The following is a 24,396-nucleotide window of genomic DNA, read 5'->3' as shown; positions in this document are numbered from 1 at the left end:
ATTGTTACCACTTTTTACTGTTATGAACGTCCTGTGATAAATCTGTGTGTATGCAGGGGGTGGGCCCCTCTTACTCCCACCTTGCCAAATACTATTATTAAATCTCTAAAATCTATGAGTAAAGTATTCCTGGTCTGATTTTTTTTTCTTGTATATTAAAGAGAATCTTCTTGTTTTCCTGTAATCTTTGCCTATACATGACCTCAGTCTCCCCTGAGCATTTCATTCCTGGCATCTTTGAGATCTTGCAGTGACCCTATTGCATTAATGAGAATGAGTTTCCAGGAAACACCTGAAATACTGACTGCTGTCACGTGAACAAAAAAATGCAGCTTACAATAATGCAGGTTATTGAATTATATTATTTTCCATTGCTATTGTTCAAAATAATGCATCATTATTAATATTAATATTCTAATTAAGAGAACAGCTCTTGCTTATCACTGTTTCTAACATCAGACTTACTGATCCGTGTAGAGGGACTCTAGCTCAGACTTTTTAATGGTCCTCCATGACTTTTTTTTTTTTTTTTTTTTTTTTGCGGCACGCGGGCCTCTCACTGTTGTGGCCTCTCCCGTTGCGGAGCACAAGCTCCGGACGCGCAGGCTCAGCGGCCATGGCTCACGAGCATAGCCGCTCCGTGTCATGTGGGATCTTCCCAGACCGGGGCGTGAACCTGCTAGCCCTGCATTGGCAGGCGGACTCTCAACCACTGCGCCACCAGGGAAGCCCCCCTCCATGATTTTTTTATGCTTATTTTTATTGCCGGTAGACAGTGGTAATTAGAGCAGAGTTAGATATCCCTAGTCAGCTCTGCCTGGCATTCTGTTATTGAGCAAAATGGGTTCACTAAACATTACCCTCTGCCCGAGAAGAGTGATGAGGAATCTGCGCAGGCCTTCATGCAGACTCCAGATGCAGCCACACACTTCACACTTCACAGTACATACCCACATTTTAGGCACTGGGTGTATACTGGTGGTATAGATGACCACTGCCTCCAAGGAAGGGTCTTACAGTTTAGTGGACAGATCTCACAGCACACCTGTGAGGTTGGCTGGGAAAGTATGGCTTCCTTCTTTTTACAGATGTGCAAACTGAAGGGAAGTGACTTAGTGAAGGTCATTCCACTGCTCGGTGACAGACCTGGGACCTACACCCCAGTCCTCTGACTCTAGGTCCAGCGCGCCTTTTCACAAATAAACAGGTGTCTCTTGTTTTTCAGAAAACAGTGTATTGTGTAAAATGTCAGGAATATAAATTAAATGTGTTAGCTTTCTATAGATTATTGCTGGTGATTAGGGAATTATAGAAGTCTAAATATGTATTTTAACCCACATGTTCTGATGCGTTTTGGTTGCAGTCAGGTGACATGCAGTCTTTTGCACAGAAGCTCCAACTCCGGGTGCCTTCTGTTGAGTCTTTGTTTCGGAGTCCAGTGAAGGAATCTCTATTCCGATCTTCCTCTAAAGAGTCTTTGGTACGAACGTCTTCTAGAGAGTCCCTGAATCGACTTGACCTGGACTCTTCTGCTGCCACCTTTGATCCACCCTCTGATATGGAGAGTGAGACCGAAGATTCACTAGGGAATTTAGACAGTCTCAGCAAAGAACATTTGATCCAGTGGTTGCGAAGAATGGAACGAAGGTTGAATGGCTACAAAGGAAAATGTTCTGAGGTAGGAGCATGACTTTTTTGTTGGTATGAAAAGTTCCTCCACGTATTCTCTAATTCATATTACTCTCTGGCCTTTGTGCCTGTCATTGGCTGAACTGTCAATTCCCTGGCTATGCTGGATACTGATGGGGGATAGTTTGCGGAAATATCTAATTAAAGACCTTCAGTAGTACTGAGGCCCTTTGACAATACTCTTAGTAAAATTTTGGAGCAGATTGTTGCCCGTAGCCTTTTGATTCTCACATTCTGTGCCCCTCTCTCCAGGGTTGCTTGGACACCCAGCTCAGAGTTCATTGTCTTTCCTCCTCACATCCCTTCCCTTGTTCATCTTCTAAGTGTTGTGGCTCCAAAATGACCTCTTCTGCCAACCAGATTCCATTATTTCTGACCCCAGATATGTGCACATTTGGTGCATTCTCATTGGACCTACATTTACAATTTGCCTCAAGTGAATCTTTTAACTGCTGGACCCCTTGACAATGTTTGGTCTAAGAGGAAGGAAGTGGTGCTGCTCCTTTGCTCCTTTCGTTCCTTTAGGAACATGGCACCTTCCCTTCGGGCTGATTGTATTAGTTGCCCTCGCTGTCCTGTGCAGTTAAAATGTTCTTTCTCCGGAAAGCCTTTCTGGACAAAGTTGCCCGTGGCTTCCTTTTTTAAAAAAACAAAAACCAAAAAAACCCCATGGGCTTCTCTGGTGGTGCAGTGGTTAACAATCCTCCTGCCAGTGCAGGGGATGGTTGTTTGAGGCCTGGTCCGGGAAGATCCCACGTGCCGCGGAGCAGCTGGGCCCGTGCACCACAGCTACTGAGCCTGTGCTCTAGAGCCTGCAAGCCACAACTACTGAGCTCGCGTGCTACAACTACTGAAGCCCGCATGCCTAGAGCCCGTGCTCCACAACAAGAGAAGCCACCGCAATGAGAAGCCCGCACACCGCAACGAAGAGTAGCCCCCACTTGCTGCAACTAGAGAAAGCCTGAGCACAGTAACGAAGACCCAACAGCCAGAAATAAATAAAATTAAAAAAAAAAACCCCATAATGTTTTATTGTCTTAATGCTGATAAATCAGCATTGTAGTTAATTTTAATTAATGAATAATAAAGTTCAAGGTTAGAGTATAAAGTTAGCTATTACTTCTATTTCCAATTTGGCTGTAATATGGGTAGTTTTACCCTGCAGCCAAAAACAACCAAAAAAACTCCTAGATGAAATATATAAAATATCTTTTTGAAAGTACAAAGTGCTCCCCTCTTTGTCTTCTCTGCACTGGGGCCAGCTCTCCTGCCATGGCCTCTCATCTGAAAACGTACGCTTGTGCCAAGTTCGTCTCCACCTCCTCCTTGATCAAGAGAACCTCTGCACTACTGAGCTGATCACTATCTACAGTGATGCTGAAACAATAGGAGACACTGATAGATGAGAGCCACAGCAGCTTGGCAGCCCCGAGTCCCCTGACCACCTCACTTATTCCTAGCCACACCTTCCAAACCAGTGCCATTTCAAGGGACATTGACACGGAAACCAAATTCATTGGAGCTGGGGCTGCCACAGTAGGGGTGGCTGGCTCTGGGGCTGGAATTGGGACTGTGTTTGGTAGCCTCATCATTGGTTATGCCAGGAACCCTTCTCTGAAGCAACAGCTCTTCTGTGCCATTCTGGGCTTCTGCACTCTCGGTAGGCATGGGGCTCTTTTGCCTGATGTTGGCCTTTCTCATCCTCTTCGCCATGTGAAGGAGCTGTCTCCACCTCCCATAGTTCTTTCTCTTGTGTCTCGTCTGCCCTGTATGTTCCTTTTCCTGTACCTCCCCATTTTTTTTTGGCTCAGTGTTTCACAGAGGGAAGACAAATGAATACTGTATTAATAAGAAAAAAAGAAGTACAAAGTGCTGACAAAATAGGAAGGAATTATTAGGTTAAAATCTGTTGGCTAGCTGGAACCCAGAGATGTACACAGGGCATTAAGGCCATGTATCTCATAATGTACATGTGGAATCAGGTAACTTTTTCCTTTAAATTTAAAAAAAATTTTTATTTTTTATTTCTGTCAAAGTTAATAATGGTCCTGAATTTGTTTAGATTTATGTTATTTTCACTAACCCATGGCTTTTAAGTTTGAAGCTTGGGCAGCCGTGTAGTTAGTATTTAAATGTACAAGACACTATGCATTTTATGTTTATGGTGCCATTAAATTTTGCACCATCTCTGTGAAGTAGCTATTTATTAGCTCTGTTTTGCAGAGTAGAGATTAAAGACTCATAGAGAGTTACTCATAGAGATTAAGTAACTTGCTTATAGTCACACAGGTAGCAGTTGACAGACTCTGCATTGATTCTAGGTCTTTCTGGTTGTTTTCCGCTATTCTGTACTACCTCAGGTAAAGCTGTGCGGCTTTTTAGGGATGAAAAGAACCCATCGTCTTTGTCTCCACCTTTCCTTGCTACTGTAGGTACCTAGGATGGTAGTGCTGTAAGTGCCATCTGATTGTTGTGTTACTCTTCCACTCCCACTCCTCCCCCCATCCCTCACCCCCACCTTGAGTACCGGTTTCCTAACTGATCTTAAGTAATAAGAAGGGGAAGATCCTGGTTTAAGGCCGAAATTTGGTTTTTTACATCCTTATCCCTATCACTGGACTCGCCTTCCATTGCTGCCTGCCTCTTGACTCAAGACATCAGTAGACACATTCAAGGGCACACAGCAGCCTTCCAAGGAAAATGGCAAGGCCAGAATCGGGAGTGCTTTCTCCTGAAGCTGCAGCCTGTCTCTTCAGAGCCCACTAGCACCTCTAAAGTGGGTCCAAATAATGTGGTGGAGCCATGTGCTTAGCCTTCCGATGAGAAATGCTATATAATTTGTAGGTGTAAAGGTTTATTACTCTGTAATTTCATCAAATTTTGCTAGAATGTTTAAATATCATTTTTAGGTTAAATGGTTTAGGACCTGACATAGCAGTTTTCCTCTGTTGGTTGTGAGTTGCTTCCCTCAGATTTTCATAGAGCCACAGTCACAGGCCCTACACCAAAGAAACTTTTAGAGATCAGTTACATGGTCTATTACGGCCCAAAGCAAAAAATCACCTGAGGAGCTAGTCAAAACACGCATTGTTGCCTCCGCCCTCCCTCCGCTTCTCATTGAGTTAGTTTGGGGTGCGGCCCAAGAATTTCTGTTTCTAGCAGGCTCCCAGGTGATGCTTTTGCTAATGGTGTTGATCTGTGACCACAGTTTGAGTAACCTTTAAGCAAGTTGTCTCTAATCCCCGCCTATAAAATAGGTACTGAAATTTAAAGAGGTGTGTATGTGTAAGGTGAAATCAAATGGAGATTTAATATCTTTCTTTATAGAGTCATTACATTTTATATTTTAGAAATACATTTCCTGTGTTTAGTTTCAACTGCATATACATCTAATTAGGTTGAATTGTCTATAAAAGGATTGCTTTGATTTATTTTCTGACTTTCATAATGAGATGTTTTAGCAGAGTTTAGAATAATTAATTGCATTTATGTAGGAATGACTGATGTTATTAGTGACTTTTTCTTTATTTTAGCTTGTTACAGCTTATCAGACTCTTCAGAGAGAGAAGAAAAAGCTACAAGTAAGTGCTTTGTTGGCTGTTATATTGATTCATATATAATTTTAAAAATAGAAAGGATCTTTTAATAAGATAGTTCTAACACTCACTTTTAATAATTCTTCATATGACCAAAGTATTTCACCTGTTTTACTATTGGGGATTTTGATAAAGAGAATGATTGAGAAATCTCAGATATTTAACCTCTGGTAGGGATGGGCTTCCTTGAGTTCTGGATCCCTGCAGTGTGTAATAGGTTTGGATTTAAGGCATGTTTGCCTCTTTCAAGCATCATTCCTGGTGTGCCAGTGTGCAGGGTGCATCTTTGTTTTAGTGGTAAAGAGACGTACAACTTCGAAGCTTTCTCTTCTACTTTTTAAATACCTGCAGAGATCTCTGTTTCTTATTATATCAGGGTCCAAAAATAAGCATCCTCTCTGTTTCCTGAGGCTGCTGCTTGTAAAGCCCTTGGTTAAGTGTGTGGAGAGAAGAAGCTATTATAGCTCTTCTGGTGACTGAAGACACTAATTATATAACCAGGAAGTTATTTGTAAAGTGAGATTTGGTAAAATTAATTTCCCCATGTACATTATTTTAAAATACCGAATCTGCCATAAATATTAGTCTCCTTTGAGTACGACATTAAATTTTCTGGCTTTGGTCTGGAATATAATCAACTGAGAATGATAACACCAGTTACTTATTGCTGATTCAGTGTTCTAATTGTCCATAACAAGTGTGAAAATTAGATTATTACAAACAAAGTTTTTAGTTTAATATTTTCTTAAACATGTGTTCTATAGAAATTGGAGGTAGTTCTCATTTAATCCATTGTACTATTAATATTCCATAAATTCATTCTCAAAAGGTCATTTTATTCCTAAATTCTTTGAGTACCTTGCTTGTGTTTCTATGAATTCTTACGGATTTTTATTTTGAGATTACATAATTCTACCACTAGGTGGCAGTAGAGAGTTCGGGTTGCATAGTTGCAAAAGTAAAGGGTGTTGGAGATAAAATTCAATGATTTGTGATCTTTTAAACTTGCTTTTCACTACTATGTCATGTGGTTGTTTAAACCAGCTTCTTTTTCCTTTTAAATTAAAGGGTATATTAAGTCAGAGTCAGGATAAAGCACTTCGGAGGATTGGAGAGTTAAGAGAGGTAAGTTGTGACTAGTACTTTGAGAAGAGTAACTAAATCTCTCATATTTATCAGAACTATTGTATGTATTTGGATAATTTCATATCTACTACATTAGTTACAGCAAAAATTAACCAGTCCAAGCTACAAGAATAGGGATCAATTCTTATAGTTTTTATTTGTGTGGTTTCCCTGACATCTGTTGGTGGAATTACAGGCAGACCTAGTTGTTGGTTTTTTTTTTTAACATCTTTATTGGTGTATAATTGCTTTACAGTGTTGTGTTAGTTTCTGCTGTATAGCAAAGTGAATCAGCTATATGCATACGTATATCCCCATATCTCCTCCCTCTTGCGTCTCCCTCCCACCCTCCTTATCCCACCCCTCTAGGTGGTCGCAAAGCACTGAGCTGATCTCCCTGTGCCATGCAACTGTTTCCCACTAGCTAGCTATTTTACATTTACACGTAGTGTATATATGTCTATGCTACTCTCTTACTTCGTCCCACCTTACCCTTCCCCCTCCTCGTGTCCTCAAGTCCATTCTCTATGTCTGTGTCTTTATTCCTGTCCTGCCCCTAGGTTCATCAGAATCATTTTTTTTTTTTTTTAGATTCCATATGTATGTTAGCATACGGTATTTTTTTTTCTCTTTCTGACTTACTTCACTCTGTATGACAGACTCTAGGTCCATCCACCTCACTACAAATAACTCAATTTCGTTTCTTTTTATGGCTGAGTAGTATTCCATTGTATATATGTGTATGACACATCTTCTTTATCGATTCATCTGTTGATGGACACTTAGGTTGCTTCCATGTCCTGGATATTGTAAATAGTGCTGCAGTGAACGTTGTAGTACATGATTCTTTTTGAGCTATGGTTTTCTAAGGGTATATGCCCAGTAGTGGGATTGCTGGGTCATATGGTAGTTCTATTTTTAGTTTTTTAAGGACCCTCCATACTGTCTTCCATAGTGGCTGTAGCAGCTTACATTCCCACCAGCAGTGCAAGAGGGTTCCGTTTTCTTCACACCCTAGATTTGTTCTTAGTGACCCCAAGGGTCTAATCAGAACTTCCTGAAAGTAGAAGGTAACCCCAGATACTAGGGTCTAGTTCTGGAGCTAGTGAGATCTCTATCATGGTGGTGTTGGACAGCTAGCTAGCCAGCCTGTGGGCTGTAGTCAGGATATAAGTTGGCAGTTCTTAAGTTCCTTTATAACTGTGGTCTTTATTGTTTATGGAGTACTTATTGGTTGAATAGTCTAATGTAGCAGGAGGAGGGAGAAGGGGACATGATTAAAAGATGTTTCTGGGGAATTCCCTGGTCGTCTAGTGGTTAGGATTCAGTGCTCTCACTGCCATGGCCTGGGTTCAATTCCTGGTTGGGGAACTGAGGTCCTGCAAGTCGTGAGGCAAGGCCAAAAATAAAAGATGCTTTTGTTGTATCCAAGGACTTCTTACCCTAAGATGAGGAGATGAAAACGTTCAAAACCTGAAAATCATAATATAAATTGAGAAGTTTTTGTGGGCTGGTAGGGATGCCATGTAACAGAGTCTAGTATGGTAGAATGTAGAAAATTATTTGGAAGAAATGAATTGTAAAGAAAGTAAAGGACTGCATTGCTATTAAGGAGATGTGCAGCTGGTCCTTACTGAAGAATTGGCCTGTGCAGAGTCATGGGTGGGGGAACAGTGCTTTCTAGACTTTTGGATTTCAGGGACTGAGAAATTAATTACCTTCCAGTTCCTTCCAGAAATGGGGAAAAGGAGACTTGTCATAAGGCTACTTTTATTTTTTTCAAGTGAGGACATTGAGAATAAGGAACCAGATTCTTTTATTGTCATTATTTCATGCAAGAAATTTTCTTTTTAATAATAAAAAAAAGTTAGGAAGGACACAGTCTCAGAATAAAGTACAGTTGTTCAAATGAAAGAAATTTGGATCTAAGAAAAACATGTCTTGATCTGAAGACCAGCATTTGGAGACTCCTACTGCCGGGGGAGGTCAAGCCAGGAGTCTGTAGTGAGAGGAATAGTAAATGTGCTGAGATCTTGGGGCCATGTGGGTGTGGGGAAGAGTAGAGGACAGTTAGTACCTCAGTGTTTTGAGAATTAGTAAATTTGAAACAATTCAAGAAGAAGGCATTGCTTATAAGTCCTTGAAAGTAGTGTTTGAGGAAAGTTTTCTAGCAAATGTGTGAGGGACGGATTAAATCAGAGGTAGACTTGAGGTAAGAATTCTCTCTAGAAGGCTACTAAAGGAAATTAATCATCAAAATTATTAGAGATTGGGATTATGGTTTTGGATGTGGAAAAAGGACCTAAACATTGTAGAGAAAGTAATGAAAGAATTTGGTTATATGCAGAGGTCAACAAAAGATAAGTAAAATGTGACTTTGAATATTTTGAGCTTAGAGAATTAGAAAAGTAGGAATCCCAGAAAAATTGTTGGGTTTTGATGGGATATCCACTATGTTTCAGGTGTTATTCTGCAACATTCTAATGGAGCAAGTGTAAGGGAGAAGCCCTGAGGACACAGAACTGAGCCCAGAGGGATAATTGCCGAGAGAATCAGTGAAGGGCACAGTGGAAGCTCTGAGAGACAGGAATATAGGTAGGAGCCCTGAAGCCGCAGAAAGCAGGTACCTCAGTTGAGGAGGTGATTATTAGTGACTGGTATAGTGGAGAGGTAAAGACCATTGGATTTAGTTAGGGAGGCTCATTAATGACTTAAGGAAAGCAGCATGTAAGGAAGTTGAAATTTCACTGTTTGGTGATCAACTAGGTCAACCTTTTCATTTGAGGAGGCCTCTGATTTTGACTGTTGATCACTTTCATGTATTGGGAGGAGGAAGTTTCTATTGATTATCTATTTAGTATATAACATTTCAGTTTTAGATCAAGTGAATATAAGATAGCACAAACAATAAGATGTCTTAAAGTAGGATAAAATTTTACCTTTATCTTAAGTAACTAATTTTTTTAATCCTCTTTACATAATTATCAATTCAGCAGTGATTACAGATCTATAAGTATACTTTTTCTTCTTGGATTTTCATATTCTTTAAGGAACAGAATTATTTGTTGGGGTAAGTACTAATGTTTTAAATGCTGATTATTCTTTAATTATTGTTGCTGATAACTTACCTTAAGAGTAATGCAAATCTGGATTGATCAGTTTTTAAACTTTGAAAATTTCAGGTTTGTATTTTTTGTTTTATACTGAAAACTGCTTATGAATCCTTTACGTTTTAGGAGCTCCAAATGGACCAGCAAGCAAAAAAACATCTCCAAGAGGAGTTTGATGCATCTTTAGAGGAAAAAGATCAGTATATCAGTGTCCTTCAGACTCAGGTAAAAAAAAGAAGTGCGGAATTTTTGGATAAAGAAAAATAAAGGAGTTTTGATGGGATATCTGATAGGTTCCAGATGTTTAAAAAATGGAGTTTTAAAAAATTTATTTATTTGGCTGCATCGAGTCTTAGTTGTGGCGTGCGGGATCTTCATTGCAGCATGCAGGATCTTTCGTTGTGATGTGTGAGCTTCTCTCTAGTTGGGCTCGTTGTCTCCAGAGCGTGTGGGCTTAGTTGCCCTGCGGCATGTGGGATCTTAGTTCCCTTACCCGGGATTGAACCCGCGTCCCCTTCATTGGAAGGCGGATTCTTAACCACTGGACCACCAGGGAAGTCCCCAAATGGCCTATTTTTAAAACTCTTTGCTTTTCCTCAATTAATTTTAAGGATAATTTTTGATTTATTGTATTTTCTGGCTAAGATATCATTGAAAATAGCAAATATCAAAATCAGCAGCATTGGGAGTAAATTTTTTATTTTGATTTCTCCCCCTCCCCCATTATAGCAAAGAGGGTATCTTTTACTCTATTCCTTCTCTGTTTCAAGGAAAGCACTACTGCCAAAGTTTCTCTTGGTTTTTTTCTAATGAAGGACATTTTTTTTTTTAGGTTTCTTTGCTGAAACAGCGGTTACGAAATGGCCCGATGAATGCTGATTTACCAAAACCTCTCTCGCAAATGGAACCAGAGGCTGAAGGCGTCACTAAAGAGAGCACAGATGGTGATGTAGAGCCAGTAGGTAAGCTTCAGCTTGTCAGAAGGTTATGTTAAAAACTAGAGGAGGATGGTGAGAGATTCTAGGGCAGGAAGTAGTAGACGTGGACTGAGGTAGAAGTAAAGTGTCCCTGACCCTAATATTTCCAGAAAGATTCAACTGAGTCAATTTTAAGGATCTTATTGACTTAATTAGACCATTCATGAATCAGGCAGTACACCCCTTCTAGCAGATAGAAAAGAGCTCCTGGGAGCTCTACAAAATGAAAGACTTTCATAAGCAGAAGGGAGTGGGACAAGGAAGTTATAGTAGCAAAAAGTAGATTGGTTGTGACAAGGTCCCTTTCCTTTAGGGGATGCAGGGGTCTGTCAGGCATGTGACCTCCCTAGTGTTGACCAGGTGATTCCTGATGCACTGGTTTCAGATTCCATTTCTGGGAGAGGCTGAAACTGTAATTAAGTCTCAGTTTGGTGATGTGGGGCTTAGCTTAAGCCTCTATTTTGGACCTGTTTTTAGCAGATGCAAGAGTTTTGATGTTTTTTTGGGCTCTTTGTTTATTGTTTTCCAAGAGAAAGTGAGTAATTGTTTTGACACTTGAAAGTCTGTGAGTAGCACCACATTTTCATTGTAATTGAAATTCATTATATTATACTGTTTTACTGATAGCAGTAGCTAGATTTCATAGAAAAACGTTAAGTCTGTTCAAGATTAAGGAATATGCTCTTTGTCATCATTTGTCTCTTTTAGTTTTTAAGTATTATTGCTTACGTATTTCTACAATCAAAGATGCCAATATTTGCCCTATTATTTGCTTTGTAATTGTAAAAGAAGGAATAGTTAAATTATGTTTTAAAATCCAATTGTAGTCCTCCCTACTCTTTGAGGCTTTGTGGTAACTATTTAGTAAACTTCCCATTTCTTATTTACTAGCTTTATCACAAAGAGATTTGTGATAAACTTTTGGTCCAGCCAGTGCTGGAGTAAGGTGCTGAGCAGCCATTTATCTGAGCAACCAACCTGTAAGGGCTCCTGAAACACCCCTGGGCTATGTCATAAATGTAAGGAGATGGAGAAAGCTGTACTTGCCAGAATTCAACTCTGGATGAGATTAGAATTCTTTGGAAGGAATACTTTAGTGATCCTTTGGGGATTGGTGCTAAGACATGGGAGGCACTTGTAAATAGCAAAAGAGGTCATCAAACTGTCTTTGAAGGAGGGTGGATTCAGTTAACGTTAGTTAACTCTTGAGTGTTGTGTGCCATTTGGGTTGGGGTTGAACCACAGAAGAAGAGGTGAATGTATTACGTAGCTTCTTCAGCTGCAGATCCCACAAATAGTGGCAGAGTAGAGGTTTGGAAGGGCACCCCTCTCTTCTCAATCTGGCTCAGAGTATAACAGAGTGTTGGAATGAAAATACAGTCCTGTGTACTAACAGAGTAGCTGTTCCCAGGGAGCCCTTAGATTCCTCACTGACTGCCCCTGCTTATACTGCTTTATTAATAGTGGGAGATGGAGCTTCTGCTAAAACACTGGAAATACTTCAGCAAAGAGTTAAGCGTCAAGAGAATCTACTGCAGCGCTGCAAGGAAACCATTCGGTCGCATAAGGAACAATGTATGCTGTTAACCAGTGAAAAAGAAGCCCTGCAAGAACAACTAGATGAAAGACTTCAAGAACTAGAAAAGATGAAGGTAAAAGAGAGAATGATTGTGGTTTAACGCAGCCCTGTGATGCTAGATCCACAGGCCCCAGCGTGGCCTGCACTTCCTCTGGAAAGCCTTCCCCCTTCCTTTGTAGACAGCATGGAAAGGGCCCCTGAGTGCCCTGGGCTTCATAGCATTTACCATCCTTTTGACACATCCTGTGTTCTCTTCTCCTATTAGACTTGTAGGAGTATTCAAATTAGAGAAAATGTTTAGAGTTCTCATATGAGGAGAAGCTTTATTAGAGATGGAAATGAATTTTTAAAATTTTTTTAGGAGCTTCATATGGCTGAGAAGACTAAACTTATCACTCAGTTGCGTGATGCAAAGAACTTAATTGAACAGCTTGAACAAGATAAGGTAAAACAACAAAACTTATGATACTAAAATTTGTCAAGGGGCACCCCAGTTCATTTTTGGAAGCAATTGGCAGCATGCAGACTTCTGCTTTCCAAAATTATTACAGCTGCTTCCATGAAAAATCTTTTTGTTTTAATTTCTAGATTTATATAACCATTAGCATTAGTTTTGTATCATGTGAAGCTGAATCTGTGATTTCTTGATCCTAGTCAGCATTTTGATTTATAGATTAGAATACTGTTGCAAAAGAAATTTGTTTACAGAACAGAACTACTTTTTAGAGAAAAGTTAAATTATTTACAGTTAAGGCATTACTAAATGTGAATGATATAAGTATTGTCTTTCAGATATAATGGAAACAGATTAATCTCACAAATAAATTGCCTAAAAAGTAAAGAAATGGTAATGTATATGTTAGCGTAAACAGAAATTTCTTCAAATAAACTTTAGAATGTATAGGTGAGATTGGCAGTTTAGAGTTGGAACAGCAACTTTAGCTACGGCAGCAAAGACAGCTAAAAAATTCATGGGCAAAACAGTTTTGACCAAAGCCTTTCAGCACCGGGTTCTTGGGTCCTGTTTTAAAAGTAGCTTCCAGTTAGTTCCACATCATCCACCGTGTTCTTTAATATGGTACTTTATAGCTGCAGTATTTTAAGTGGCCATGTAATTAAGAACATGTTAGAGCTGTTCTGCTATTGAAATGTATTGGCAGTTTTTTCATCCTGTTCATTTTGCTAGATTCTATTCCATAAACTTCATGAAGGCCCTCTTTAAAAACAAACAAACTTTTTATTTTGAAAAACTTAAAACATTTACAAAAGTTTAAAGATTAATAAAAGGAATTCCTGTGAACCCATCACCCAACTTCAACAGTTAACATCTCCTGGCTAATATTGTTTCATCTGTACATTCCCAGCCCCCAATATCCTCATCCCAGGATTGTTTTAGAGCAAATCTAAGAAATCTTATCATTTCTTCCATAAGTATTTTAATGTATATTTAAAATAAAGGTCTTTTTTTTAAATAAAAATATAACCACATTATCATGATCACATCTAAAAATTTAATAGCAATTCCTTAGTACAGTCAACTACCTAGACAGTTTCAGATTTTCCCTTTTGTCCCATACATTTCTTTCCCATTTTTATGAATCAGGATCCAAATGAGGTTCATTACAGTCGGTTGATGTGACTCTTAAGACTTCTTTTAATCTATAGATTCCCCCCCTCTCTCTCTCTCTCTCTCTCTCTCTCTCTCTCTCTCTCTCTCTCTCTCTTTTCCATTGTGCTTTGTTTTTTGAAGAAACTGAAGGCCCACAATTTTCTTTTGGAATTTTTTATAATAATGCCCCACTTACCTGGTTTTTAATCTGTTCATTAATATTAGCCATCTGGAAGAGTCATACCCTAAAGCAAGGGTTGACAAACCCTGGAAGTAAGGTAATACTCTGCTTAATATCATAAAATAGCTGTCACAGAGTCTTATGTTTCAAGAGACAAGTTGAACCACCCATTTTTTGTTAGTTGCAAATGACTGATTTAATATATACTATTTGATTATATTTTCCCCCAGCGACCTTCATTTCTTGTGTAGATTATCCAGAGAGTGGGAAGACAGTAGCAATTAGCAAATTGGAGGAATGCCTCACTGACAGTAATAAGGAGTGGTGTTGGGACCAGAGACTGTCACAAGAGGAAAGAGAAAAACCAGGTAGCTCTGTACCGCAGTCTTGGTCCATCCAGTGTGGCAGCAGTAACCTTATACTCTCAGCAGCCTCTGGGACTTTCCCCATGTTACAGCGCAGTTCAATAATTGTAGTTCATGATTGGTTCTGAGCCAAGTACTAAAGGTTATATTTTGTTGAATATAAACTGTTTACTAAGATAGGGAAAATTATAGTAAACATTTATAGAAAGATTATAAAATCTTTTAACTAAAATGTGTTGTTAATTATTAAAAGATTACAGTTATTATTAAGATAATTTTTTATATTAAGAATACCCTGATATGCCAGGTAACTGGTTATTGTATATAGTGTAGTATATACACAGGGCACAGACTAAATACTAAATACTAAAAACTAAATACTAAAATAATTCGTATGCTGTACTTAGTAAGAGACATTATGTTTTCTGCCCTTTAAAGTAAGTTTGATATGTGCTATTGATAATGCAGTTTTGTTACGCAAATGCTTTAGAGTCTGCACTTCTGTTTAGGGGATGGTAATAGCAGAGACAAAACGTCAGATGCATGAAACCCTGGAAATCAAAGAAGAAGAAATTGCCCAACTTCGTAGTCATATCAAGCAGATGACTAGCCAGGGAGAGGAATTACGGGAACAGAAAGAAAAATCTGAAAGAGCTGGTAAGAACTCAGGGGTTACTTGTTTTATGTTAGAAATAAAAAATCATGTAAAGTGCTTGACCAACCAACATTTAGAAAATTGGTTAAATATGGATAAAAATGTTTAACTGTAGAGATTCTTTATAAAGACACTGTGGAGTGTTCCACAGAAGAGGCAGGGGTTGGTAAACTATGGCCTATGGGTAAAATGCAGCCCATGCCTGGCCTGTTTATGTAGAGCCCTGCAAAGCCTGAAGTATTTATTATCTGGCCTCTTATAGAAAATGTTTGCTGACCACTGCCTTAGACTATCAAAATTCAGGTTTACAACTTTGAAACTCCCCAAGTAGGCACAGCATGGTACATATTAAATAACTGCTACCTTTTTGATGATCTAGGGTAAATAAAAAGTGTGAGATGTAGTCTGCTTTTTAAGAGACTGATGGAATAATTCAGTGTTATACATAACTGCAATATGTTTTGACCCAATAAATGCTAGACTGTAAAGTGTAGAGACCAGTATTCAGCAAGGTATGATACTGAATAATGCTCGGAAAGAAAGTAGAGATGCTAGAAAGAGGAGAGAGCAGGGTGAACTGGTGCCTTCAGGTTAGTGAGGATTGAGTTGACTTGGGCCTCAGATAATGAATAGAATGGGCCTAAACAGAGAGATGGGGGCAGCACATATTTCAGACTTAAGATCATAAATGGGCCCAGTGACCATAGGGGGTGTGTGTATCAACTGGAAACCATTCTTGCTGAAGTGGGAAATGAAGTTGGATTGTGAAGGAACTGACTGTTTAAAAGTCTGTATAAGTGAGTAGCTGAGTTTAGACTTTGGTAAACAAGGAAACCAGTAATAGGAAAGCATAATGTGATGGAAGCCAGTGTTGTAGGTAGAAAAGAAATCAAGTGGAAAGTCAAACTTAAAAGCAAGGGTAGAAATCCAGGCTTTGGGAACTGAGAGCTTTGGCCACTAGGATGGTGGGTCTAGGAAGGAGAGGAAGAGTCAGATTTGCAGAATTTGGTATCCAGTTAACTTGGAGGGGCAGAAGAAAAGTAGGAGTCCAAGATGATGCCAGAGTTTTAAGGTTAGGAGGCTGAATGAATCAGGTGAAGTCAGAATAGGAAGTCTAAATGGGGACACTGAGGAATAGAGTGAAATGGTGAGTTTGCTTAGATTCTTTGAATTTGGACCTATCATGAGGTTTCCAGATGGAATTGACCTGTAGGAATTTGGAAATAAAAAATCGGAGCATCTTTTAGGAGTCGTTAGCCTAAGGTTGAAGCCTATGGTTCGATCTGTAGAAGAAGCTGATTTCTCTGAAAGATTGTTTTACTGGTAGTAGAAGCAGTGGTAGCTTTAGCAGCTGCTAATAGCCAGACTTACTTTATGCAAGGCTCTGTCATCAATGCTTTGCTCGTATTCACTTGTGTATGTATTTGTATTTAATCCTCAAAATTTCTATGACTTGGGTATTACTATTATCCTCATTTCACAAATAAGAAAGGAGACAAGAAAACCTAGGAATATAGAAGTTAAGTAACTTGCTTACATTCACCCACAGAGAGTAAATGTATAGTCAGGATTTGAATCTGGGCATTTTGAGTCCAGAGCCTATGGTCTTAACACAGAGATATTGAGTTTGGCAAAGAGACATAAATGAAAACAAAAAAAGTAACCTGAGAAGTCATAGGAATTATGGATACTTATGCTTCTGGGGGAATATAGGAGGCATTTCCAAAAGTGTGGGAGGTAGGATGAAGATTTTTTAAAATGTCTTTTAATTTGCATGAGGATTTGATTCCCAGGATGCAGTTTCAGAAATGATTTTAGAAACCAGATTGTAAGGTTTAAGGAAAGGAATGGGTCTGGATGAGAGAGGCAGTTGGTTGTGCTCATAAATATCTCCTCATCTCCTTATAGTTGTTTTATTGACAGGTGGCTGGGAAATTTAGAAATGTGCTCCCCAAAAGCCTAAGATTTCCCTTCAGAGAGCATTAATGGGTAGAATCTCTCAGATTATGATCTCTAAAGACTTCGCTGAAGCAGCTGGAGACTCGTGAGACGCTGTTAAACAGCTTTGCTTTCCGTGAGCAGAAAACCTAATGCAGTCTCAGCTTCTCATGTCAGGCCTTTTCATTTTTAGGACTGCTTTTGTTGACTCTTGTAGCCAGCTGAGAGAAAATAATGCCGGTCAGGGATTACATTTCCTTTTAAAATTGAGGTGCATCTTGTGAGGAGGTAGAAACCCATGAATAACAAGTAAAAAGAGGCACACGATGAAAAGGCAGACAAAATATACAGTTAATTCATATGTAGGATAAAAATTTCCCAGGCTGCTGTTCCAGTCAACTCTTTTGTAATACAGCCTTCCTTCTCTTGCTTCTCCAGAGCACAGATGTATTTTGTCTTTATTTTTACAAATGAGGTATAGTTGATGTACAATCTTACATAAGTTTCAGGTGTACAACATAACATAGTGATTCACAATTTTCAAAGGTTATACTCCATTTATAGTTATTACAAAACATTGGCTGTATTTCTTGTGCTGTACAATGTATCTTTGTACCATATGTATTTTATGCATGGTAGATTGTACCTCTTATGTATTTTGTCTTTAAATGTGATTTTCATAAAACTATATTTCTGTAATATATCATAGTCTATAAGCTGAGAAACTTATCTGTTAATAATACTGTCAAAATATTTAAAGTTAATAAATACTTAAAGAGAGAATTAAGATTTACAGTTATTTAATAGATATATTTATTTTGGAAAGTCTTTGGATAACACAGTTATGAGTGCTTTTATAGCTATTTTCAAAATTATATTTGTAGTCATAATTATTGAGGTTTATGATAGAAAGTTGTAACATACTTCCATATTGAAGATGTTGCCCTTTAAATCTATAATGAAAGTTAGTTTTGTGCATCAACTGAATTTCATCTAATGGCTTTAGTTAAGTCTGAACAGAATTGTTATAATGTGATTCTTAGTTCAAATATAAAATGTATTTGCCAATTGACAGAAAAGTCCCAATTTAGTACTAAAAGTAAGAAAAGGTCTTTGTAAAGGAAATAGAGTTTTCATAAATTTTTATAAACATCATTTGGCTCTTGGAGAATTCAATTGCTCTGTTAAATGTTTGTCTTTCTCTTTCTTAGATTTAAAATTCAAAGGCTAAAAAACACATAAGAGCTGGCCATGTGAAGGAAACACTAACATTAAAGTTTGTGGTTGTTAAGGTTTTTAGAAGTAAATGTGTCTACATAAAATAATTATCAAAGGATCTGAACTCTCCTAATGCATTTTTGATTGTAAAAAATTTAACTCACATATTTAGCAGTTCTTGACATGTGGATATTAGTAGACAAATGGCTACTTTTGGGGGCTCACTTATTCTGGAGATCAAAATGCGGCTCACATACATTCCTCACTACTTTTCTTAGAAAACAGTCTGTTGCACTGCTTCTCATAGTTTTTCTAGACAAACTGTGATGATTCTCATATGTTGGAGGACAAAGGAAATCTGAGTGTCTCTGATTTTAAAAAGAATAATACTATCATAAAATACCAAGACTATGGGAATATGGTAACATGCCTACTTGATGCTGTATCAGCTTGTAGTACTTATTCTGCTCTACAGTGGAGCTGGTAGGCATGTTTTCTGAAGTACAATACTATAGCACTTTTGTTAAAATTATTTCAGTGAATAAAGAAAACCAAAAATAAATATATTTGTTACAAGCATTTTACTACAACTGTTGATAGTATTCCTTTCTAGGTGTTACTTAAAAACAGATGGTCATATCGTCAAGTAACCAGATTTTAAATTTGGAGAATTCTGGTGATTCAGCTTAAGTATGTGATGGTGTTTTTTTAGGTACTAGGTACTATTACTAATTGTCTAGAATATTACCTCTTCAATGCAGCACTGATGCAGAATGTTAATGCTGCTAAAGTTCACGCTAGGTCTTGGGTATTCTTTGTGTGCATGTGTGTGTATGTTTTACCTAGGATAGGAGGTAGAATAGCTGGCTAATCATTAATGTAGTATATTACCCAAAAATTGGAAAATAGAGAAAATGAAAACACGTTGCTGTTGTTTCAATACACTTCCATTTAGTCTTTTCTCAATCCTTATTTTATACGATTGTAATCATAATTGTCCATATAATTTTGTATGCTCCTTTTTCTTTATTTAGCATTATATTAGGAGTAGTTTTACATGTTGCTGAAGTACTGACATTTTAATGGCTTTGTCAGAATGCATGTACATCATTAACCATCTCCCTATTGATCAGCACCTAGATTATTTTCTACTTTCACTATTCTGAATAATACTGTAACAACTTTGTAATACAGCTTATTCCATCCTTGAATTTTTTCTCTGGATAAAGTCTTACCCATAGACTTTTAGTCTTTTTTGTTAATTACCTTTAAGAGATTTAAATATAGCCATTACAAAAAAGAACCCATATCATAGTATTAACACCCTGTCCTTAAAATGTTCTTGCCTACAACTGTGCAAAATGAATAAAATATTCTGCTCGGATTAGGAAAGTTTCCAGCGCGCACACTGACTTTTGTAAAACTTGTTTCCATTTCATGTACCCTGTCTTTGCTGAAGTTCTGTTTTTATATGATTGTCTGCATTTTAAAATGTAAAGTAACTCACAACATTCTTTGCTTTTTTATTGTCATGTTGTGTTTGTGCAGGAAATAAGTTTCTTTTTCATTTGTATAGTATAAACCTGATATACCAAAGACATTCAGTGGAACATTTATTTGAAGGACCCTTTAAAATAGAGTTTATTTTTAAATAATGTATAAGATTTATGCATATTTATATAACACACAAAAATCACATGTGTATTTAAGTGCTTTATTAGTTGTTGATAATTTATGTAACAGAGTTTTCTTGGAGTCTTAAGTCTCACAAAACATCTTATTTTTGTGCATCCACACATGCCAATAAGTGAATCATGGTGCCTTTCCCAAGCCTTGTATGAACAGGACTGGGGTAAGGGCTGTTTTTTCTTATCATGGGTACTTAGAATAAGCTTTACAAAGAAAATTCCATGTTTCTCAGGCAAAAGAATATGAATTAAAGTTGAATTTAAGTATGCCATGTTAGGTGAGTAGTATGTACACATTTGGGCACTGAATGAACACCTGATGGAAAATTTTATTATTTTAAATGGAATTAGATTTTAATTTAATATAGGTTTTTTATTTCATAGTCATGTATTTGTAGGTGCTTGATACATTTCTACAATAGTAGCTGTACATACATACATACCTTTAGAAAGTCATTGTCAGCCTGCACTTACTTATGTCCCTGGCAACGTCACTGTTACTGGAAAGCACCAGCAACTAGAGGAACACATTTCTTTGCTACAGAATCATATTTTCCATTTAATTAAATTTACTTAGCTCTAGCCTAATATTTTTCAAGATCATCCTGATGTTTTCAAAGTATTTGATAGTAAATTTGCATGGTTAATGTAAGGAGTGCATGAAATTTGGATAGATCTGTAAAAATTTTAAAGGTCAAAGCATAGTTAATCCTTTGAGTGAATCCTGTTGTGTATTTTGGGAAGTGGCTTGAAAAGTAGATTTCCATTGCACATGTGATATTAAATTTCTGAAGGCCCCAACTTATAAGTATTGCAATATCTGGTTTTTGCCACTAGGTGGTAGCATTATTTTATTTTCATTTATGTAAACTCTAGACCAGTGGTTTTCAAACTTTTTAATCACAGGGATCTCTTTACACTCTTAAAGCTTATTGAGGTTTCCAAAGAGTATTTGTTTGTGTGGGCTATATGGATTGATATTTATTATATTAGAAATTAAAACTAAGTAATTTTTAAAAAGTTCATTTTAAAATAACAATTATAAACCTATTACATGTAAGTATTGAATACTTTTATGAAAATTACCCATATTTCCCAAAACACAATTTAGTGTGAAGAATGGCATTGTTTTACATTTTTGCTTATCTTATTGTTTGGCTTAATAGAAGATAGCTGTATTTTCATGCCTGTTTCTACATTCAGTCTGTTGTGATAGGGTCACAGAAAGGGTCTCATGACCCTAGGATTTGTGGACCACACTTTGAAAACTGCTGCTCTAGACTTTTGCTTTTATTCACAAAAGACACTTGATGATTGGATGGGAATTCTGATAAATCTTTGTGTTGTTTTTTTCTGTTAATTTGCATTTCATTCATTTCATAGTACTAGCTGTGTTTTTTTTGGTTTTATATCACATGCATTTTAGCAGCTTTTTTGCTGGGATAAAGAAATAAGCACTGGCTTACTTATTCATTCTTGATGTTATGAATCAGCTTCTTAGTTAATCTAGAGGTGGCAGCCTTTCCACATTTCTGCCTCTTTGCTTTTTCCCTGCAGGGGGAGTAGAGTGGGTCTTGTTATTTTTACAGTAAAGTGTCCCCTGGGACAGTGCAACAAAACAGTAATGCTGCCTAGAATCTCAGAATTCCGGCATTTGTTATTTATTATGATTGGTTAGGACATTGAGGATGAGGAGGGGGAAAGACAGTGAAGTGGCAAAAGCAAATTTCACATTCTTCCTAGCTTAGCCTGAGGATTAGTTCTTTTATACACCTCCTCCCAACCCCACCCCATCCCGTCTGCCTTATTACTTCAACTATCTTTTTGTGAAATATTTTCTTTATATCACCCAATGCCTAACATATGCTTGGCAGATGTCAAGCATCTAATAAATATATGATGAATGAATGGTTGGATTATTGAGCTGTAGATTGCCAACCTTTCTCATGTAACTCATATAGTGAGCATTTGTCCATTTTCATAATTCCCATGGATGTGAGTAAACCTCATCTGAAGGGGAAAGTGATGAGCCAGCAATAAAAGGTCTGCCCTGTGTTTTTTCTTAACTGATAAGGACCATTATCTTAACTAAGAGGACCATTCTTAAGGTACATTCAATTTATTCTAGAAATATTTTCAAAGTTTTTTTTTTTTTAAAGCAAATATTGCCTGAGATACATTGAATTTTGCTTTGGAAGAACACAACGTGTTCTTGCAACATTTGGCGGCAGTTCGTGCTTAGCCTTCCTGTTGGTGTGTGCTGTGACCATGGTTTCTTTGTGCACTCTTGCATGTTGGCAGAAGACTTGTCAGCTGGGGCTGATGCACGCTTTCTTTCTCCCCACTCACTTATCCTGTGTTGGTAATTGGAAGACAAATTATGTAAACATTCAGAACATACTTCTTTAGTACTCAACATTAAGATCCTAGCATAGTTTCATTTTGGAACGAGTGGGGAATTCACTTGAGAATATTATAGGCTAAGGACACCACTTTACTATGTCTGGTGGTTGCAAGATCAGAAGGTGAGATGTTTCTAGTTCGTAAGTAAGCTCTCAGTATATCCTCCTTCAACATTGAAATGGGACTCGTTGGACGCAGACTTCCTGTAAGGAAGTGGCTTCATTTGTGGTAGAGTGTAGAGTGGGTTTGAAATAAGTTTTCTGTATGTGGATGTAGAAATGTGTTTTATTGCCTCTTTAAAATTTTATTTTGGGGGGACTTAACATTTTCATAAAGCAAGATGGAGGTGGAAAGCAGTGAGTTTTTGTATGTCTGTCAGAGGTATAATAACATGCTGCATTTTGTTGAGAGTTCGAAGCCATCAGTAATTTATTGGTTCAGAAATTCTGGTTTAGTAAGGTATATTATTGCTCAGCTGAGCTTGATCAATGTCAGCATTCTTAGTTTTAAAAAATAATGCAAGGTAAGGATTGTTCCTTAAATCCTGTATATTTAAGTTGATTTATCATCTGGAGGAGAAGTTGGATGACTCAGTTGTTACATTTGAATGAGGACATCTCAAAGGTGTCTTTTTAGGTATAAAATTATATGGTTCTCTGACAAGGTGGCAGAAAGTAGGAAGAAAGGATTAAATTTAGATGAAAAGAACTTTGGAACCAGATCTGTCCTACCTTAATCATTATATGATGGATAATCAAGTGACTTAGGAAAGCTATTTTGGAGGATTAAACACTAAAATTAGAATATAATATAGGAGAATATACTAAAATTTACTGAGTATGGTTAGAAAAGTTAACTATTGGAAAATTATATCCAAATAGGAACTTTTTGGCATAGGTTTTTTTGTTGTTATTTGAGAAAGTGAGAGCACTACATCTATTTTTATACTATATCGGATTCTGGAATTTAAAGAAAACAATGAAAATTCACTTAGTATTGACTGTGTACAGTTTTGTTTTATTTTGCTTAATTGACAAAAGTTTTTCACTTAAAACTCTGTCTTGCTGGAAGAATATCAAAACTATCTTCAGGTTCTCTAGAGCCTGATTTAAGATATTTCTGTGAAGTGCTTAGAAGGGCTAATGTAAGTGCAATCTTACCTGCCAAATATTAGCAGTAAGGAAAAGATTGTGATGACATCTAATAAGCATTTTAAAATATCGTCATTCCATTTTTCCATGTTTTTTTCCCAGATTTAAACCTTCAGCTCAAACTAAGCAGTAAGCACTCTGCTACAGAATTTCTTTCCCGTAATTGATCAGTTTACTCCACTTGTTTTTGAGAAACTAGGAAACTAATTTCTTATTCCTAGCAAGAGGAGCTTCTTAGTGCTTGACCCCAGAATTTATAGGAAAAGAATATCTAACTAAAACAAAGAGCATTTCCCTTTAAATACTTTATTTACCAACATATTTATGTCTAAGGATTATCATCTTGGTGTTTGCAGGAAAATATCAGTAAAGTTGGAGTAGGAATCTTTAAAAATAATTTCAGCTAATTAATATGCATTTGAAATTTAGACCTTATTTGAACTATAGTTTTATACTTTGTGCATATAAAATGAATAAATTGGGTAGATTTTTTTAATATCAAAAACATGGTTGCCAGAGAAGTGTTTTTGTTTTGTTTTGTTTTTTAACGTAGTGAGCAAAGTAAGTTGTGTTTCCTGGTTGTTACCAGAATTCAGCCTTTCTCTTGCCTTTTTCTATACCTACTACAGTTCATCATTAAGAAAATGCTTTAGAATACGTGTTTGCTTCAGGTATGCAATTCCTTTGCCCAAACCATTGTCTGTTAAGTCAAATTGTGGTTAATAAAGGGGCTTTTAAATGAGATATCATAGGTTGAAGTTCCACATTTCTTATACCACTGGGAGTGAAAATACTACACATGTCAATGGACTGTCACCTCTGGATATATGTTTCTTAAAAGGATTAAAACCCATCTTGAAAACTGATGTTTTATTTATAGTTCGTCTCTTTGGTAAAGGGAAGTCTGGTGTCTATCTAGTCTGTGAGGACTAAAGGAAATAGTCTAGGATGATAATAGCCGTAGGATTTTCACAGGCTACTATTCTGTCAGTAGAGAGAGAAAGAAGGGGAGAGAGAGGGAAAGTGTATGTTTGCACACATATGCAGTGCTCACATACATATATACACACACACGCATATACACACAAATATACATAAACACACACATATAT

At 37.3% G+C, this 24,396-nt stretch overlaps 1 protein-coding gene and 1 pseudogene across 2 annotated transcripts in view; both read left to right on the top strand.

Moving 5' to 3' along the window:
- Positions 1-24,396, top strand: part of GOLGA4 (golgin A4) — a 107,121-nt gene that overhangs the window by 39,109 nt on the left and 43,616 nt on the right. For both annotated transcript variants that reach the window (XM_007462695.1, XM_007462696.1), the window contains 8 exons: positions 1,364-1,678; positions 5,223-5,270; positions 6,354-6,410; positions 9,647-9,745; positions 10,353-10,482; positions 11,962-12,149; positions 12,438-12,521; positions 14,741-14,888. In XM_007462695.1, the coding sequence (XP_007462757.1) occupies positions 1,364-1,678; positions 5,223-5,270; positions 6,354-6,410; positions 9,647-9,745; positions 10,353-10,482; positions 11,962-12,149; positions 12,438-12,521; positions 14,741-14,888 (1,069 nt within the window). The remainder of the gene's footprint in view (positions 1-1,363; positions 1,679-5,222; positions 5,271-6,353; positions 6,411-9,646; positions 9,746-10,352; positions 10,483-11,961; positions 12,150-12,437; positions 12,522-14,740; positions 14,889-24,396) is intronic.
- Positions 2,881-3,406, top strand: LOC103072228 (ATP synthase F(0) complex subunit C2, mitochondrial pseudogene; annotated as a pseudogene).

Source organism: Lipotes vexillifer, unplaced genomic scaffold, assembly GCF_000442215.2.
Source record: "Lipotes vexillifer unplaced genomic scaffold, Lipotes_vexillifer_v1.1 scaffold539, whole genome shotgun sequence".
NCBI lineage: Eukaryota > Metazoa > Chordata > Mammalia > Artiodactyla > Lipotidae > Lipotes > Lipotes vexillifer.
Note: the sequence above shows the minus strand (reverse complement) of the source record. Positions and strands in the feature narration are given on the sequence as shown.